This window comes from Pan paniscus, chromosome 3 (genome assembly GCF_029289425.2).
Source record: "Pan paniscus chromosome 3, NHGRI_mPanPan1-v2.0_pri, whole genome shotgun sequence".
Lineage (NCBI taxonomy): Eukaryota > Metazoa > Chordata > Mammalia > Primates > Hominidae > Pan > Pan paniscus.
Window position 1 is genome coordinate 162,952,666 of NC_073252.2, and position 20,034 is coordinate 162,972,699.

Genomic DNA, 20,034 nt, shown 5'->3' on the forward strand with positions numbered 1-20,034 from the left:
GGGATTTTTGCCACTAGCCACTGTCACGGACTTGTTCATCTGAGTGGTTCTATTTTCTTTACAAGTGATACATTCCATTTACTTACATTAGCTTTAGATTATGGTTACTAATATGCTTAAGGAATTGTTCTATCTTAACAGCATAGGAGGCAGATGGACTTTTGTAAGATCTCATTCCTCTGCCAAGGGTGTGAAGGGCTCAGCTAAAGAATGATGAAAACGTGGGTGGAGGTAATAACCTACGCAAGGGGAGGTCAACACCGTTGCATGTTCAGTCAGACCTTATGTCAAGGGAAATGAAAAAGAGAAGAGCTTGGTGGTCTTAGGTAGCCGCTCCTAATCCTTAGTGTCCTTCACTTGAGAAGATGGTGAAACTGAGAGTCAAAGGAAGAAGTGTTAAAAAGTTTCTTCCCCACTGTAATGTTGGATTTGGGCTCAGCCTGTCAAGCATTTTTGTTTACTTTCTCTTGTGAGCAGAGAGACAGGTTAAGGGTGGAGGCTGTATCTGGCTGAGGACCAGTTTTGGTGTGACATTTAACTCCAAGTAAGGCTGAATTGTATGTGGGTAATGTACTTTTTCCCAGTCTACTTGTGAAGCCTACAAATGGGGGTGGTTGTGAAAAAAGAAAGGTTTGGGTTGACATTTAGCATGCTAGATGAGTCGAACCCCTTAAGCAAAGAATTATGATAGACAAAACTAACCCAGAGGAGGATGTGAGAGGGGCTATGGTTTGAAGTTATGTGCCTAGCTGTCAGATGGACACATCTTAATTTTTTAGTATTTATTTGTACACATAACACTATTTTGGGTGGAAGATACAAAAGCAATAGAAAAAGTCCACCTCCCACCCCCCGCCTCAAAAGAGTTCCTGAAATGGCTGATGAGTCAGCCCTACTCACTGAGTTTGCATGCAGAAGGAAGTCAGGCCAAAGGTTTGGTAAAACCTAAGTCAGTATCTCCTGGCTCTAGGACTTAACCCAGTTCCTAGCAGAGTAAGGTATAACTGATGGCCACAGAAGTGTACAGAAATAATAGCAGCAACTAACATTTATTAAGTGCTTCCATTATACATTTATGTGCTATATACTTTACATCAATTATTTCATTTAATTCTTAAAACAACCTTGTAAAGTAGGAAGTTTTATTATGGCTCTGAACAGAACCATCATACAGAGAAGTTAGCTCATGCTAAAGTGTACTAAGGGTTTTTTGTTTGTTTGTTTGTTTGTTTTCTGGAACCCTTCACTAGGCTGCCAAGACACCTGCCTTGGATCTCCTTCTATTTCCCTGGTTGTTCCTTTACCATCTCCTTTGCTGAGTCCTCCTTCTCTTCTTTTTTAATGTTGGAGTGCCCCAGGGCTTACTTCTTGGTCTACTTCTTTTCTCTAGCTACATAATCTAGTTGATCTCAATACCCATCTGTATACTAACAACTTCCAAATTTATATCTACCCCAGATACATATATCTAATTGTCTACACCTATCTTCACACGGATGTTTAACAGATATCTCAAACTTACCATATCTAAATCAGAGTTTACAAATACAATCTCCACCCTGCCCTCCAATATTTGTTCTTTCTCAATATCCCCAATCCCAGTAAAGGGCAACTCAATTCTCCCCAGAGATCAGAACAAAACCCGTAGGATCATCTTTCTTTTATATGCTAATCTGTCAGCAGTTCCTGAGTACTTTACCTTCTAAACAGATTCAGAACCTGTTCACTTTTCTCAATCACTGGGACTCTAATCCAAGCCATCCTTACTTTTCATCCCAGCTAGGCTAATCTCCTTGCTTGCTCTCTTGCCTCGCTATGCATGTTGCCCATACAGCAATCAGTCATCTTTTTTTAAAAGAAACTTTGTATTATGAACTTTTATTTATTTATGAATTTTGAGACGGAGTCTCGCTCTGTTGCCCGGGCTGGAGTGCAGTGGCCCGATCTTAGCTCACTGCAACCTCCGCCTCCTGGGTTCGAGTGATTCTCCTGCCTCAGCCTCCTCAGTAGCTGGGATTACAGGCACCCACCACCACACCCGGCTATTTTTAGAAGAGACGGGATTTCGCCATGTTGGACAGGCTGGTCTTGAACTCCTGACCTCAGATGATCCGCCCGCCTCGGCCTCCCAAAAAGGGCTGGGATTACAGGCGTGAGCCACCGCGCCCGGCCCATTATTATCTTTTAAAACATACACATAAACACACATAAATGATGACCACCCCTATGCACCCAACACTTAGCCTCAAAAATTAACATTTTGCAAATCTTCATCTATTCACTTCTCTGTCCTTTTTTTTTTTTTTTTTGAGACGGAGTTTGTTTCGCTCTTGTTGCCCGGGCTGGAGTGCAATGGCACGATCTCGGCTCATCGCAACCTCTGCCTCCCGAGTTCAAGCGATTCTCCTGCCTCAGCCTCCCAAGTAGCTGGAATTACAGGCATGCACCACCATGCCCGGCTAACTTTTTGTATTTTTAGTAGAGACGGGGTTTCTCCATGTTGGTCAGGCGGATCTCGAACTCCCGACCTCAGGTGATCGGCCCGCCTCAGCCTCCCAAAGTGCTGGGATTACAGGCGTGAGCCACGGCGCCCGGCCTCTGTCCTTCTTTTTGTGGGATATTTTCAAACAAATCCCAGAAAAATCATCCTTTTAATGATCAGATCAAGCTACTCACCACTTTCTAATTGCTTCTAATCTCAGTAAAAGCCAAGTCCTTTATCACGGCCTGCAAGGCCTGGGTGATCTGTGATTACTCCTCGCCACACCCATTCCTGCCGCCGTCCTCCTAACCTCACTCTGCTTCATTAGAGGGTCTCCCACCCTCGCGGCCCCAGCAAGCATTATCTGGAAAGCTTGTTAAAGCACACGCTGCTGGGCCCCACCCCCAGAGTTTCTGGTTCAGTAGGTCTAAAGTGGGACTGGAAAATTCGCATCTCTAACAAGTTCGCAGGTGCTACTGCTTCCAGCGGGCGTACTTGGAGAACCACCAGCTGCATTGTTCTCCTTCCTGTTCCTCAACAAGGCAGGCAGGATCTTGCTTAGCAGTCTCCACGCTGCTCTTCCCTCTGCCCTAGGCATTCTTTGCATTACTCAAAGCCCCTGTTATTCCATCTCTCTTTAACTCATGCCTTTTGAGAGGCCTTCTCTGACCACTCTTTCTAAAATCTCTTTCCCTCTCCTCATCCTCATTTATGTTTCTTCATGGTAAGCATCACTTACTGTTTCCGTCACCCCGTCTAGATGGACAGCTCCACAAGCAGAAAGACTTTGTTTTGCTGTCACATCCCCAGCACTAAAACCTTGCCTAGCAGGTGCTCACTTCACTTGTCCAAGGAATGGATAGCATACTGAGGAGGGAGAGCCAGCTTCTTGCCTGGGACACTGGACAGGCAAATCACTTCTTCTTGCCTCAGTCCCACCATTTGTAAGCACACTGGTTGGTTATGCCTACCCTTCCCATCTCCCTGGGTACAGGCACAAATGAAAAGAATAACGTGTACACGCCCGCAAAGCAGAGCAGCAAGTGGATACCGAGCATTATTACGCCGTGCGTTCGGCCGCCCTTTTTCTGCACGGAGAACCCCCTCCGCTCCCATTTTCCAGCGCCCCCGTCCCGGCGATCCAGAGACCCGCTGTGGGCGGCCGCCGCCCGCGTCCCGGCCTGCGGGCCAGCGTCTGGGCACGCCCGCCCCGCACCCGGCTGGCGCCCGCCCGCCTCCACAAGCAGAAGCAGCAGCAGCAGCAGCAGCAGGAGGAAGGGGAGGCGCCGAGGGAGGGGTACTCGGCCGCCGCGGGAGGCCGCATCGCAGTCCCGTCACAGCGTCGGCGCCGGCCGGGGCCGAACCCGGAAGTGGCCGAGCCCGCGCGCCCGCCGGTCCCGTCGCCGCCGCCCCGCACTCGGGCGAGCGCGGGAGCCGCGCAGTAGACGGAGCGCGCCCGGCCGAGCGGGCCATGGCCGCGGGGGCCGCCGCCGCAGGTGGTGGCGCGCGGTGAGGAGAGCGCGGCGCCCCCTCCGGGGCGGATGGAACGCGGCTCGGCGGGCGGGCAGTGCCGGCGTCCGCGGCTGGAATGGTGCTGGCTGTGTTGGTCGGTGCCTGCGTTCTGAAGCCCGAGAGGAGCCACAATGGAGACGCCGCCGCTGCCTCCCGCGTGAGTGAGCGGGCGGGCGGGCTGCGCCGCTGCGGATAAGCGCGCCGCTGCGGCGCGTGTCGCCGGCCGCGGGCGCAGCTCTGGGGACAGCCGCCGGGGCCGGCGGGAGGTGGGAGATGCGGGGCGTGACGAGGCGCTGTGCCCGCAGTCCTGAGCGGACGCGGACGGAAACTCAGGCTGGCCCGGCGGTGACTTAAAACGCTGCCCAGGATTTCTGGGGAAGGGTCTTCCCCATCTCGGGCGGATAGAAGATTCGGGGTGGGGCTGTGCATGGGTGACCCTGCAGGTCCTGTGTGTGCCTCCCTGAAATGCATAGGCACCTGGTGCCCAGTTTGCCTACCCCTTTATAAGAGATCAGGCTAGGATGCACTGAGTCCGTTGAAAAAAGGAGACTGGAAAGTACCAGTCACCCGCTGTCTAAATGAATTGATCTTAGGTTGCTTGATTCCCCGAATTTCTAACAAAATTAATATCTGAGGAGCTTTTGCATCACTCTAAATGAGCGGCGGCCGTTCAGGGCATGTGACCTCTTTTACCTGGCACTGCAGAACGTTTTATCCAGAAATCAGCATCTTCTGTTTCCTTCGTACCTCGGGCAAATTAGTAGCGTATCGACCTGCCAGGCACAGGTGTCTTTTTTCTTTGGTACCCAAGTACATTCAAGATCACTGGCAACAGAATTACTTTCTAGAAATAATAGCTGAAACATTATGTAGAAGACATTATTGCATTATTCAGAACAAGGGTTTTTTTTTTTTAATTTTAGTTTTTAGTTTTAAAAACATCTTGGTAAAAGTGAACTGTAAATACCCAGGAGTTTCGAAAATTTCAGTTTTGGTTCCCTCTTCTCTTAGGAAGGAACAAGAGTCCTTTGAATCTGACTTTTCAAATCGCAGACAAACCTCATCCTGAAGAATGGTTTACCTTTTCATGAGAGCTTATTCATGGAGGCTTGTCGTTCTCCGGTCAAATTTGGCAAGCTTCACTCCATGCCGATTGTACCGCACCAGTCTCTTGTGGTTATTTGGCAGAATTCCAGCCAAAATAAGGATACTTGGCTTGGGTTGAATAATTTTTTGATGTTCAGCCCTTTTAGGAGAGCTAATGGGATTCTGGAACGACAGTTTCTAAAAGTGCGTTTCAGAATTTTTAGCTTGAGTGGAACAGGTCGTGGAAATCTAGGGTGTAGATAAGACTCTTGAATTGGCCTTCCTGGGCTGACAGAAGCAGGGGCTTAGTCACCTCTCGATAGCTGTGGCTTTGAGGGCTCTGAGATTTGGTCATGTTCTTCAGCAGGCTGGAGGAAGGCACCTGAACCCCTAGGAAATATGATGGTGGATGGTTCACATCAGCAGCATGAGCACACGGGGGTCTGCCCAGGCTCAGAAGCACTTAAAGCAGGATATGCTAGCTGTATTTAGACAACATATGGTATATAATATGTAACATGTAGGTATGCTATCTGTAGTAAACCTGCCTTCTACATAAGTTCCTGCAGTTCGTTTTTACTTTTGGAACAGAGGGAACTAAAGGAAAGAACAAGGGAATACTTAGAATGCAGGTGAAAAGAAGGGTGTGGGAAAGCAGACTCTGGAGGGAGGGAATAGAGACACAGATGATTTAAGTTGAAATAATAAAAAATGGAATTGATGTATGCATTGAAACATTGATAAACTGACTCTAGGGTAGATCAGCTAATCATAATTTTGATGACCAGCACCATTTTTGGCATTGAGATTCCATCAATAGTGCTGGAACAATGAGAGGCTGAGATATAATGGAAAACCTGGAATGCCAGCATGGATGAAAGAATTGTTAAAACTCCTTTCAATCAGGGGTGGCTAAAGTTGGTGAGACTTTTTCATTGTTTCTGTCTATTTAATTATAAATACAAGTAGGTTTTTATTTTCATTTGGTTCTGTCCAGGATTAAACCTAATTCAAGAACTCGTTATGGTGTTATTTGCCATTCTGTGGATCAGAAATAGTTTTTTTCCTTGCCACCCCTTGGCCTGTTTGCCTCCACTCCCATTAACATCCCTCCACCATGGATCCCGTGTGCCGGATTTGAGACTTGCAGGCAGTGTCTTTAGGAAGGAACTTTACCGGGCCTCACTGCCAGAGCTGGGCTAGAACAGAGGCCAGTGGAAACTATTAGGAAGACTCAGCTTTTCATGAAGTTAGATTTTTAGCCTGAGCTTTAAGTCAAAGAAAGATGACCTGGACTTAAAGTGCCTTATGGTATGGTTGGAAGCACGGCCCCAGATTCTCTTTGTGTAAGTGTCTGTTTATTAATTCATTCAATGTGCAAATATTTGAATGCCTGTCTCTGCCTGGCACTGTGCGTGGTGCTTTTGCTTGTGTTCTCTTTTAACATCCAAATTTACATTGTTCTCAGATCCCACCTTGTTCTCCACTGGCCTGTTGGCACATTGTCTTGGAGGGAGGTCAGGCATCTGTACCCACCATTCCTGGTTCCTTCAGGATGGACTCCTTGAAATTAGCTTTTGATCTTTTGTGCTTTTTCTATTCCTTGCCTCCAACTTTCATCCTTTTTAATTCTCATATAATTAAAAATTGTCGTTGGACTATATATTTGTGCTTATTGTTTTTTGCATACTTGAGTATATGTGGCATTTAGATTCTGTTGCATTCTGGGGTCTGGGTGATATTGAGACTGTGTTACATTTGCTTCTGATCAAACCTGAAAGATGTGTAACTAAAAGATGTAGATTAGTAAAGGAATTTCAGGTAGTAAATTAAGAGATGTAGTTTAGATGTAGATTAGTAAAGGAATTTCAGATGGTAAACTGAGATGTGCAAAAGGAAATGTAAATTGACCAGCCCTGACCTCAGGAATGTATTTTACAGTCTGGCTTTTATAGTTATTTGTATAAAGGATTTTCATAATAAGTTGAAGGAAGACTGTGAGGTATAGGCCTGAGTGCATCCCTCTGATCTTCTCTTACTGATCAGTTTTCTTGGCACTTGTTTTTTTACTGGCTCCATTTTCACAAGTCGGCTTACTCTCTGTAAGCCTTGATTTTTTTGCTTTTCCTTCACAAAACTAAGCAAACATCCCTCAGATAGAACCATATCTTTTTTCAGTTGATGGTTCCACATTACTAGAGACTTGTCGTCAGAGGTGTTCATGCATAGGCAGAAAAACAACTTGTTGACCATGTTCTAAGGCATTTAGGCAGCAGAAAATTGGTGGGATTAGAGCAGAGGTTCTCACATTTTTGAATTTAACTGACCTGTAAAATTAAAAAAAGAAAAAAAAATTGAAGTCTAACAATTGCTAAGTTTTTTGTTTTGCTAAGTAAAAGAATTATTTATGAAACAACAATGATCAACTATCACCATCTTTTCATGAAAGAAAAAAAACATTTTAATATCCTTCCTCAAATATAGGGAAGAATATAATCTGACTAAAGGATTGTCTTTAAATTTAAAAAACTTAGCCTTATGAAAACTTATTACATTGTCCTCATTTTGACATAGATCAGTAAAAAGTTCATTGAAGCCTGACATTTGCAGTCCACTGGACCAGATGACCTTTAATGTTCTTTCTAAGATTCAATTGCTGTGAATTTGGAACCTTGCTACAGGATACCCAGTATTCATTTGTTTGTCTGTTATAGTGCATTGGAGTGTATTCTTATTTTTGTTTAACTAAATGTACATTGGGCATCTCTCATATCACAGGTGAATCTCCCCAGTGATAGACAAAGACATTTAAAATATTTAGGAGTAATAATGGCCCACAAACAAGGTAATGGTGAAAGAAGACATGTGGATCAATGTGTGTTGAAGGAAGTGTTACATATAGAGACAACTTTGAGGTGCATTTGGGAACTTGAGAAGTGAATTCTGGAAATAGGTAGCATTTATGTAGTAGTTTAAAAAATTTCTGATGCTGGGAAATCACTCCACCTACTCCCTGCAAAATGCCCCAAACCTTTTGTTTCTGATGTACATGGTAGGCATTCAGTAACTATTAGTAAATGTGCTTTTCTGAAGGTGACTGTAAGTTTACTCATCTATGGCTGTTACGGATTTACACTAGTAGTGCTTATGAAGACCACTGAACTTCTTTCTTAATATCAGGCAGAAGGTTTTTTCAAGGTGATCCAGAGAAGGAAATTCACTTTATGTTGCATTTCTGTAGTGTTCTACCAAATCCAAATGCATTTACTCTTTATGATGAGGTAGTTTGAGTTTTTAATTTATATTTATTGAGTGCCTACTATGGCCAGATTTTGGGGATATCTCAGAAAACAAAGTTCCTTTTCCTATGATTGAAACTAATAGCAAACAACTATGTAATATTGTTAGTAGTATTACAGTGAACAAAAATGAAGCAGGATAAAAGGGTAGAGAATAATAAGAATAATAGTTCAGATAGGGTCAGGGTGTCTTTGACGAGGTGATATTTTAGCACAATCCAGAGGGGGAATAGCATTCCAGGGAGAGAGAATAGCAAGCGCAAAGGCATTCTTGAATTCTTCCCCTGATTAGATAATTGCTGCAGTGAGTGGGTCCTTAACTTTTTGTGTGTTATGTGCTGTACTTTCTTACATTTCAGACCGTTGGCATTTGCTAAAATATTCCTTTGACCAGTTCCATTCTCTGATTTTACCTTGAAAAACAAGCCCCTGCTTTTTATGATAGCTCTTTTTCTTGTTTTCCTTCTCTGGTTTTTAGGTTGCTAAATGTGATTTGCATACTTTGTCACTTAATCTCACTTAGTCTTGTCAACAACCTTATAGTGGTAGGTGTCTTATTTATCAGATGAAGAAGTAGAGTTTAAGTTACTTTCTCAAGCTTATCAAGTATTAGAAAAACTGGGATTCTAATCTCTCTGTTGTATCACCTTTTTCTGTCTTGCATGACTTCTCTTCTATCACTGTTTGTGGGCAGTATTTCCTCACGGAAGTAGGCCTTGGCCAGTTCTTTTCAATCAACTGTTAATCTCTGAGCTCTAGCTCCATCTATATCTTAAGTCGGGGCTCTAGGTCTGTGCTTTGGTGTGGAATTTTGAACTTCTCACATCTCTACCCTTAGCTCATGCCTCTAAACCCAATATATCCAAAACTGATGTGTGTTCACAAACTGACTTCATTTTATAACATTTCCACTTATTCAATGGGATAACCATTCTTCTGGTCCCTGATAACCAAAACATTGGAATAGTCTTTGATTTCTCTCTCTTTCTTCATCCTCCACATCTTATCAGTCCCCAGGAACTGTGGCCTTGGTTTCAAGTGTCCATTCTGGTTGCTACTATTCTGATGAATGGATTTCATCACTTGATACCTGAACTTTTTCACTGGTCTTCTATTGAGCTCTATGTAATCTCTCCTCATCCTTCAGTCCCCACACTGTTTTAACCCTCCAACATCTTAGAGTCATGTGAAGTGACTTATCAAAACCAGAGACTCAGGCAGTCACAGCCCTTTATCATTTTATCTTATCCTATATATCCAAGATCATCGTGTGCTTTTAAAACTCTCCCTTGTCCACAAGCCAGGATTCTCCAGCCTTTTCCTATGCTTCTCTTCTTCTCTCCCCTGTTACAACAACTTGAAGTTCCTCCAAGGCCCCATTGGAGCCCCATCTCCTTCACCAAGTCTTTCCTCTTTACTCCAACTCATTCCAGCTCATTGTTGCATTCCTATGGTGTTTGTCACTGCACCTATGTACTGACTTGTGCCATTCCTTAGTGGTTTCCCATGTACCTTCCTGTTTAGATGGTAAATGGAGGAAGATCTCAGTTCAGCCTTCCTAATGTTTCTTACCCTTCTTAGTACATGGCATGCAGTGGACATCTAGGCAGCACTTAAATACTTAATTTATTGGCTTTGGTCATTTTGAATATTGCTATTAACTTTGAATTGAATGTTGCAATTAAAAATGAAGGCCAATAAGATCCATAAAAATATATCTGCATATTCAGTTTAGATCCTGAACTCAACAATTTTCTTCTAAACTTTGTTTACATTCATATAGTGCCTAGTGCCTATACAGCTCCCTGAGATAGGTAGGTGAGGTATTACTATCTTTGACTTTCATATTACGTTTCACATCAGACATATTTATGAAATAAATTTTATAAGTAGTCTGAAGCCCAGAGAGGCTAAGTGACTAATCCAGGGTCTCTTGGTTAGTATTTGGCATAGACAGAACTACAATTTTGGGCTTCTTTCTGATTTTGGTTCTCATCTAGTACCTTTTCATTTGAGTGCTGGAAAATGTATCCCAGTCAACTGAATTGCGGAGTCATATTGCCGCCCCCTTACCAACCAAGTGATGGCAATAGTAGGAAGAGGGGCAAAGGAAAAGTCAGAAATATAAGTGATAAAATAAATGGAAATGTTTGAAATGGATCATCAACCTCCTTTTCCCTATTTTAGCACCTCACAAATATCCCACTCTGACAATGCTTTGTTAGCTATTTATAAAATATTCCTTAGGAGATTGATCTTGCATAAGACATGCTTTTACTGTGGTCCTTTTCCTGGTAATAGTCACTGTCAGGGACAAAAAGTGCCTGATTGTGTTCTGTTTGTCATGTAGGTGGGAGGGAAAGAGGGAGAGAAAGCTGAGTTGAACTGAAGCAGAGCTTTTTACAGCTCCATTGTTCTACTATCAGAGAGCAATTATACTCCAACTTCCATCCACCTCAGACATCCCAACCTCCTCCTCCTGCCAATGCTTCCCCACACACTTAACATACAGCCGCACAACCGAGTTCTCCAGAGAGAATAGGGTGCTCTTTAATACCTCCCTCTGCCCTTCAGTGAGTTCAGGGCTCTGCTTTTTAACTGCTAATATATTTTAGTAAAGTTTGGCAATTCAAGCTTTTCTAGATGTTTCCTTTTCCGCTCTGGAAAATTGGAAAAATAATTTTTAACTATATATGTTTAAAATATTCAGTGGCATTATGATATTGTCTGAAAGGCATTCTGTGACTTGATGCAAGATCAGAAGTTTTTTTTTTTCTTGGAGAAGTAATACAAAGAAAAAAGAGAAGTTTTTATCTCACAAGATACCTCATATTCAGTTCTACATACTGAAGACCTAATCCAAGTTCTTACATGCCTATAGGGCAAATGTTAACATTTTTAAAAAGCTCTATTTATTTGGTAATATGAACATATGTTTGTAGATTAGTTAGTCTACTGTTTCCATACCTAATAAAAGTTTAAATTCCAGACATGTGAAGAAAATTTGCAGTGTGTCTCTTTGCCTTAGCTAACTGCAAAAATTGAAATCACAACCCTACCATAGACCCAAACGTGTTTCCAATTGAGAAAGTCTTCTACCTTCACAGCCTCTAAGTAATATAGTGGTTATTTGTTTGAAGGATGTGAGAGTATTTTGTTGAGAAACTGTAGAATGACATAACAAATTTTAGTTAAAATGTTAGTTATGGTTGACTCTGTACTTCTGATATCCTGGATTTGTTTATGAGAGCAATGCTAGTAAGATGCCTGCTTCTGAATGCAAGTTTGGCTGGGAAGACAGCAGAGAAATAGAAGAAATATTATAAAGTAATGGAGAAACCTCAAAACATTACAGCATGGATGTTGACTTTGAAAACAACAGCTGCTGACGTGAACTTGGCAGAAATTTGTGAGTAATGGTGGGTGACTCATTGCAAGCAGGGGAGTCTTGCAGCTTTTGAGGTGAACAGGCAAAGGGGAGAACAGTGATGGTGGCCACCCAAGGGCCAAGTATTTATGTCCTAAATGTCAAAATGTCTTTGATCTCCTGTTAAACTTTGCAGCTGCATCATTCACATGAATAGTTGCTTTTTTTTTTTTTTTTCTAAAAATGCAACATATTTTCTAAAGCATTTGTTTTTAATCTGGGATGATTCTGAGGCGGGAGGTAAGTTGGTGGCAGGACATATTACATGACTTTTGTTATTATTATTATTTTTAAAAATCACGCATTGCTGGCTTAACCCTATACTCCTGGAGATGCCGTCATGTATGTGTAGCTAATTCTAAAAAGGGCTTGTGTGACTCTTCATGTGAGAAGGGGTGGTTATTTGTGGCTTGAAAAAATTGCTTGGGTGATTCTGATCTTTCTCTTTCATGCTGCTGAAAACCATTGTTTCAAAGCCAATAATAAATATCTAAAGAAGTTTTACTTCATTTCTGTGGTGTTCTCAGAATTGTTACAGCAGGTTTAAACCTTTGCCTGGTTTGGAAATCTTGACTATTTGAGAGAGACAGCCCTGTTAGAGTCTTTATTTTCTTCCTGTCTGAGAATTCAGTTATCATCAATAGTGTATTCTTAGGCAGAGTCAGTAAGTCACCTCATCTGAGAAGCCACCTGTGTCCACAGCTGGGAATTTGCAGAAGTCAGTCACTGAAGGAAGGCTTTAGGATATCTATGATAAAACATAGCAGTACACTGGGATCCAAACCCTGGGAAACCTCAACTATTTTAGAGTATGTGTTGATAACAATAGGCTATTGGATAATTGCCAGACTACTTGAGGAGTCTAAGAGTTGCATAAAGACTTAAAGGTGAAAGGAACTTGGAAAAATATCTTCTTCAGGTATTTTAAGGGAGACAGTTCTCAGAATGAGAAGCTTTTCTGGAAAAGGCTAGCACTTTGCTTCAGAAGAGAAGCAGGGCAAAGGTGTAATTCTTCATTTAATGTGGTACAACCTAAAGGGTAAACCTTTACCTCTCACTTAACTAGTTATTCCTAGTATGTATATGTATATATGTCTCACATGTATAGTTTTAGACATTATGCATCATTTTCTGTTCTGCTTCTGAATGAGAAGCCATCTAACACAAAGCCACACAGGGAATGGAAATTTATGGAAAGGGCATTCGTTTTGAAAATGGACGTTTGCAGAAGGGGTGATGTATTTGTAAGTGACTCTCAGTACAGAGAACACTTAACAAAATTCAGTGTTTTTTCTTACTTATTCCTTTAAGCCTTTGAATAAAGTCTTCTTTGCAGGGTTTCTGTAGTACATCAGAAAAAGGAGGAGCTGAAAATAGGTTTAAGAGAGCACCAATATGGGCATTGATTGTTGTATGGCAGCTGTCTTAAAGTGAATTCTCCAGTGCAGGGAATTTTAATTCCTAAGTTCTTAAGCAAATATAAACACTCCTGACTCTTAAATCATGACATTCTTTCTGGGGCAGAGTTGCTTTTGCTTCCACTTTCAAGCATTGAAAATTCTTTTATGATAGTTTTGCTAATCCTCAGTATAACATTCTTCCTTTGTTGCACCTTCTAAATTATTAAACTAGAAGCAAATATAGAATAAGTATTACCTTGCTATCGTATATAGACATGCAGTGTTACATGGTTAGAAAGTTTGCATGGGTTGCATATATCTATGCAGTTTTCCCTTTCCCTGGTTTTTTACTGTTTCCTTTACAGGTAGAATGAGAATATCTGTCTTATACTATAAAGTGTTTCTCCAGTTCTCTCCCTCCAGACGTGAACGTTCTGCCATCTTTTTGGTTTCTAGACTTATCAGTGCTTTTCCTTTCTTAGACTGGGTGTAACTAATTCCCTACACACACACCTTCAAGAGGGCATAGGGAGTAGAGTGGCATCTCCTTATTCTCCCACTTCAGCTGTAGGCTTTCCCTGTGGAGGTAAAGCCTTGCGTTAATTCATTTGTTAGGCCTCTTAAAAACTCTCAAGCGGTGAGGAAGTAGAACTGATGTGCACTAGTAGTAGGCAAGCCCTCAGAGAGTCAGGTGCTTCAACTAGTGCTGATTCTGGGGTTTGGGGTTTGCTTAATTTTAGAGGTTATATTCATGTTGAGTACCTGTTTCATGGCTTCGTGTACCATCCATGTAACCAGTGATTCCCACGTTTCTGCCTCCAGCTAAACTTTTCTCTCCAGCTCTAGACTCCAATATTTATCTGGTGATTTGATGCCTTCACTTGGATGTCTGATGTTTTAAAACCATTAGGTATAAAAACAGCTCTTGATCTCTGCCTATCTCAAACAGTTTCCACCTGCAGCCTTCTTCATCTCAGTGAACAGAAACTCAGTCCTTTCTCTTGTTCAGGCCAAAAGACTTGGAGTCATTCTGACTTTCTTTGACATGTCATATGGTTGTTTCAACAGATCTCATTGGCTGTATCTTCAAAATGTCCAGAACCCAGCCAGTTTTCATCACCTCCACTGCGACTATCCTCCCTAAGCCACTGTCATCTCTTAGTGAATTATTGTAATATCCTGCTAAATAGTTGCCCCCTTTTCATCTTTGACCCATGTAGAGTGTTCTCAACCAGCAGCCAAAGTGGTCTTTGGAAAACATAAGTCGGATTGTATCACTCTTTTGCAGTGTCTCCTCATTTCACTCAAAGTGAAAGGCCTTAGGATATCCTAAAAGGCCCTTTGTGATCTGCACTCCCCTCTCCTGCTCAGCCCCTGCCTTTTGCCAAAGCTGCATGGGTCACAGTTCCTGGAACATACCAGGTACATATTGGCCTTTGCTGTAGTTACTACTTCCATCCGGATGTTCCCACACCCCCTAGTCTTTTGTTCAAATCTCAGTTCTCAACTAGGCCTTCCCTGAGCACCCTATTTACTGCAGATTACACCCCTCCACCATCCCCACATTTCTCACTCTCTTCACGCTGCCCTGCTTTTTCTACTTCCATAACACCATTTCCTAACATGCCAGTTGCTTCCCTGACTTGTATTGTCTTTCCCTTTCCCCCCACCAGACTCCAAGCTCTATGAGGACAGTGATCTTTGTTTTATTCACTGGTATATTCCAAGTGCCTTAAGAGTGGTGATTGGTACATGGTTGGTACTAAAAAAAATTGCTGAATGAATTAATGAACGATAGTGTTTAAAAATGAATCATCCTTTTAGAAATGGGTCAGGAAAGGAAGAGAAGTGCAGCAATTAATGATGTTTGCTTGTTCTTTGATATATATACAAGTATGATATTTTTAGACTTCATTTTTTAAGCCTAGTTAAAAAATTGGTGCCCTGATTTTTTATGTAATAGCTTTATTGAGGTATAATTTACATACCATAAATCCACCCATTATAATTGTGCAATCTAATGATTTTTATTAAATTTATAAAGTTTTATAACCATTGCTTCAAAAAGTTGTCTTGTGTTCATTAATTTGCAGTTAATTCTTGCCCCCCTCCTCATGGGACCCTGATTTTTTTGGTTAATTTTATGTCCTAAGTCTTGAAAGAATAATTCATATAGCAATGCTAGTATAGCCTTGTGTGCTTAAAAAATGTAAATTTAAATATTCACTGTTCAGTGTAGGAAATGGTATTGAAATATTAGTGAAAAGAACAAAATGGAGAATCAGACTGGCCATACCCAGCCCTACCATTTACCCCGTTACTCAAACTATTCTCTTCATCTGTTAAATGGGGATAATAATAGTAATTTGCTCAGAGAGTTGTTATGAGGATTAACCAAATAATGAAAGTAAACTACTCAGCACAGGGCTGCCATATGGTAAATACTCAATAACTATTAACTAACATGATTAATCTCGATTAATCTCTTGTTAGTATAGTTCAAAATATATGGGGTTAATATATCCTGGCAGGTAGAGAGCAAAATTTAAATCAGATTCTAAGTTTCTGAAGTTTGTGTAAAATATGATCCTGCTCTGTCTTGGTTTGTTAATAATGTATGACTATAGAAGTTTGTAAAAGCAAGTTAATTTCCAATGGAGAAGATCATTTCTCAACAGTTTTATTTGGAGATATCTGCTAAGCCACTTCTGCTGAATATTCTGTGTTGATCTTTGACGGAACTTTGACACCAGGGAGGTAATTACCCACTTTTTAATTGAAACCATAGTGTCCATCAGAAACTGTTCTTAATTGTCTTAACCTTACATTGGGATATTCTGTCTATGAGACTTCCTCTAAATAAGTAGGGGAAGGAGACATTCATTGTCTCTCTTGTAGCTTGATAAGCTGAACTAAATGATCTTTAATAAGATCTTTTTCTGTTTTTGTTCTTTTCTTTTATGTACAGATGCACAAAGCAGGGTCATCAGAAGCCTCTCGATTCAAAAGATGATAATACCGAAAAACACTGCCCAGTGACAGTGAATCCTTGGCATATGAAGAAAGCTTTCAAAGTCATGAACGAATTAAGAAGGTATCATTATACTAATGTACATGCAACCATTGGTTTCGTTCCTTTATTTTTCAGTTGTTTGTAGTGAATATATAATCAACCTTCCATTGTTGCTTTGTCTGGTACACAGAACATTAAAAGCTTTTTCTGCAAGTTTTTTAAAGGAAAAGAGCAAATAATTTATCAGAAGTGTGGATGGTGTGGGGCTCCTCTATTAGTGTGGTAGCCACTTAGCCACATACAGCTAGTCTGATGAGATAGTTTGGAGGTGAAAAATACACAGGGGATTTCTAAATGCAAAAAAAAAAAATGTAAATATTTTATTAATACTTTTAAATATATTGATTCCATGTAGAAATGATAATATACTAGATATTTTGAGTTAAAAAGAATACAGTAGGCCAGGTGCGGTGACTCATGCCTATAATCCCAGCACTTTGAGAGGCCAGGGCAGGAGGATCACTTGAAGCCAGGAGTTTGAGACCAGCCTGGTCAACACAGTGAGACTCTGTCCCTATTTTCTTTCTGTTAAAGTTAAAAATAAGAGAATATATTATTGAAATAAATTTCTCTTGTTTCTTTTTACCTTTTTAATGTGATTACTATAAAATTGTGACTTGCATTATGTTTATATTGGACAGTGCTGGTCTAGGGCTTCTAACTTACTGTGGCAGAGAATATGGAAAGAAACTTTTAGAGAAAAATATAACCATTGTTTTGTGGGAGTGGTGGTAGTTTTGGGGGGCAGTGACTTGCCTGTTGCTGAGGTAATTCTCAAGTGTACTAAGGATCACTGCAACTTTTAAGTAGTATTAAAAATTGATTGAAAAATGAGTAGCTTTTTTTTTAATTAAAAGGGTAATATATGTATTAAGAGTCTTGGTTTTATTTTCTTAGCACTTTATGAAAGATCTGCTTTTTCCCAGCATTCCGTTTGTGAAAGTACTCTACGTATATCTATCTGAAATGCTGAAAGCCTGGCTAAGAAGGGATTAAACCTTCCCTTAATCTTTCTGTGCTGCCTAAAAGCTCTCCCTTTTAGGCCCATCATTTGTTTGTTTCTTCTTTAATTAAATTAGGGATTCAATAAATATTTATCTGCTAGGTACTGTAGGTACAATGGTGAGCAAGAACAAATATGGTTGCCACCCTTGTGGGCCCATAGCTGACTGCAGGAAGCAGGCATTCATCAAAGAATCACAAAAATAATATACTGTAATGACAGTAAGTGTTGCAAAGGAGGGTTGCTGGTGCTAGAAAGGTGGATAACAGTGGTCAGGAAAGGCTTTCTTGAGAAGACAGGAATAATTATGCTGATATCTAGAAGGAAAAGAAGATAAGGGGACAAAGTCAGGATGGGAGTGAGGAGAGGGAGAACAGTGTTCCAGGCATTGGGAATGCTGTGCCACATCTTAGGGTAGGAAGGAGCTGGCCTCATCGGAGGAACTGACAGTGTTGCTGCAGTGCACATGGCGGTGGAATCACACAGGAGAGGCAGCTGAGTAGGTAGGAGGGGCCATTGGACTGAGGTCCTGAAATTTTGGTCTTAATCAAGAGTTGCCTTGAGAGAAAGCCAGTGGAGAGTGTTAAGCAGGAATGTGACCTGATCAGATTTATATTTTGAACACACTGGCTGCTGGGTGGAGAATGGATTGGAGAGAGATAAGAGAAAGTTAAACTGAATATTGGATCATTTAATTTGCTTTCTAGTACCGCTTTGACAACATTTTCAGAATGTGGGTTTTCACTTATTCTTTGGGAGAATATATAACTGGGATAATCCAGCAAGTCTGAGGGTGCTGTTTCAGGATTTTAATCCTGTTTTGACAGTAGTTATTAGAATGTAAAATGCATTGGTTACTAAGTGGAACTGCAAGAAAAGTAAGAAAAATAGTCTGGTTGTTTTAAGACTGGGATCTTTAATGGCTCTTTTTTCTCTTTGAGAAGTCTAAAAAGACTGACTTTTAATAGGACTATTCAAATGTTCTTTTTCCCCACTCCTATGGGTGGGGCACGGGTAGCCTTGGCTTTCTGCTGGTGTTAATGTGAGTGGGTCTCTGTTGACCTGGGCATGACTCACTAAACTGCAGGGAAGGTAACACCAAGTGCTCCTTCCCTTGGGGTGAATGACCTGAGTTTTGGGACAGACTCTGGTCTCGAGCCAATTATTTTACTTGTTTGAGCCTGACTAAAATGAGAGGAATGGACAGGATGGTGTCTAAGGTTCAGTGCTGCTCTGACATTCTCAGCCTAGAGATGTTTTTCCTGCTTACCTGCAAGCCCTGTGGTGTCCTTGCCTGGCCCTAGGATTATTTATAAGCTCCAGTCTTCATTCATCTGTTTGCCCCTTTTTGGATGTGAACTCTATAACTGTGAGATAGTACCTTCTTGTTATTTGTGTGGCACCCTTTCAGCAGCTAGTATGTCACTGGGCTGGTAGTCGATGCTGATTTTCAGAACAAAGAATGACCTTCGAATAGCCAGAGTATTGGCTGCCAGGTCTATAACCTGGATTGTTTTAATGAAGGCGCCAACAACAACAGTATTTTTAAAAATGGACTGTCGTTGGAGTTCATCAGACCTTTTTAAAAATGTCATTCCCTTCCACTCTTAAATCTTATAGCCATTTTGAGTAATTCTTTAAAAAAAAATCTCTGAAGAGGCCTATTCCTTATACAGCTGAAAATCATTAATTATTTCCTGTCCTTGCGTCAACTTCCTCTTGCCCAGAAAGGGTAGCTGAGAGTGGTTTCCTGACTTCTGGGAAGGGAAAACTTCCTTGTTCTCACCACTCTGCCCTTGGGCTCTAACCTCAAAGTGGTAGAGCAACAGCTGTACTACGAACAATGTTAATGTGAACCTTTGGCTAATGGAAGCAAAATTTTAGGAATAAAAGTCACTTTCAGTTATGGCTGATGTAAGGTGTGGTTGTGGGAATGGGGGTAGGAAGACAGGAGTTCTGTAAGGTTTAAGTTACAGAATTAAAATTGTTTGACAGAAAAAGTACATGATATTTTATTGTTTTCTTAAACTAATTGTTTTTAGACAGGAGGCCCAGAGACCTAGCTTTATATCCCAGCCTGGTAAGAGCTTGAATATCTTGAAATTATTTGGTTTAAAAACCCTGCAGTCATATGTAAGCAATGTATTCAACAAGTATTGGTGAGCACCTAATCAGCTAATATGCCTGAAAGGCTGTGTGGGATCCAAAAACAGTATCAGACTTAGGCCATGCCCTTTGAGTGTCTAGAGAGCTGCTGGACACATACAGAGAGGAGGATGAGGCAGTGAAAAAGTGTGCAAATCGTGGGTGCCCAAAAGAATTCTCATGGGGAAAATTCACACGGCCCACAGAGGTGGGCTTCAGTTGGGCCTTGATGGGAGTGCAGCAGGATTCACTGAGGGGATGGAGTGGGAAGGTCTTCCTGGCATGATTAATTGCACAAGCCAGGGAGGGAATAAACGTCATCTGTTGGATAAAGTGAATCAAGGGTTCATCCTGGGGAGTCTGTGCAGAAAAGGTTAGGAAGCAAGAGAAGAGCAGAATTGTGGCAGGCTTGAATAGTATGATGAATTCGGACTTAATCCTCTGGGCAGTGGGATTCAGTGAAGGCTTTTGAGAAACGGAGCATCATGCTAAGATTAATGATGTTGGAGTTGTGAAAGGATGGCTTTTAGGTCAGCAGTGCATCTCTGGTGGGAAATTCAGATCTTAACTCTAAATTTCCCAAGTGTGGATGGGGGAAATTTTTCAA

The 20,034-nt window shown here is 41.4% G+C and overlaps 1 protein-coding gene across 3 annotated transcripts in view; it reads left to right on the plus strand.

The window, feature by feature from the left end:
* Positions 1-3,999: 3,999 nt before the first annotated feature.
* The window catches only part of KLHL2 (kelch like family member 2), a 115,564-nt gene continuing 99,529 nt past the window's right edge, over positions 4,000-20,034 (plus strand). The window contains exons 1-2 of one of the 3 annotated variants that reach the window (XR_004671261.3): positions 4,000-4,151; positions 16,175-16,300. Coding sequence is in view for 1 of the 3 variants with exons in the window: in XM_034959371.4 (XP_034815262.1) it covers positions 4,126-4,151; positions 16,175-16,300 (152 nt within the window). In the remaining 2 variants the exon portion in view is untranslated. Of the gene's footprint in view, positions 4,152-16,174; positions 16,301-20,034 lie in introns of those variants that run through there. The other 2 variants (XM_034959371.4, XM_034959372.2) reach the window with 2 other exon arrangements.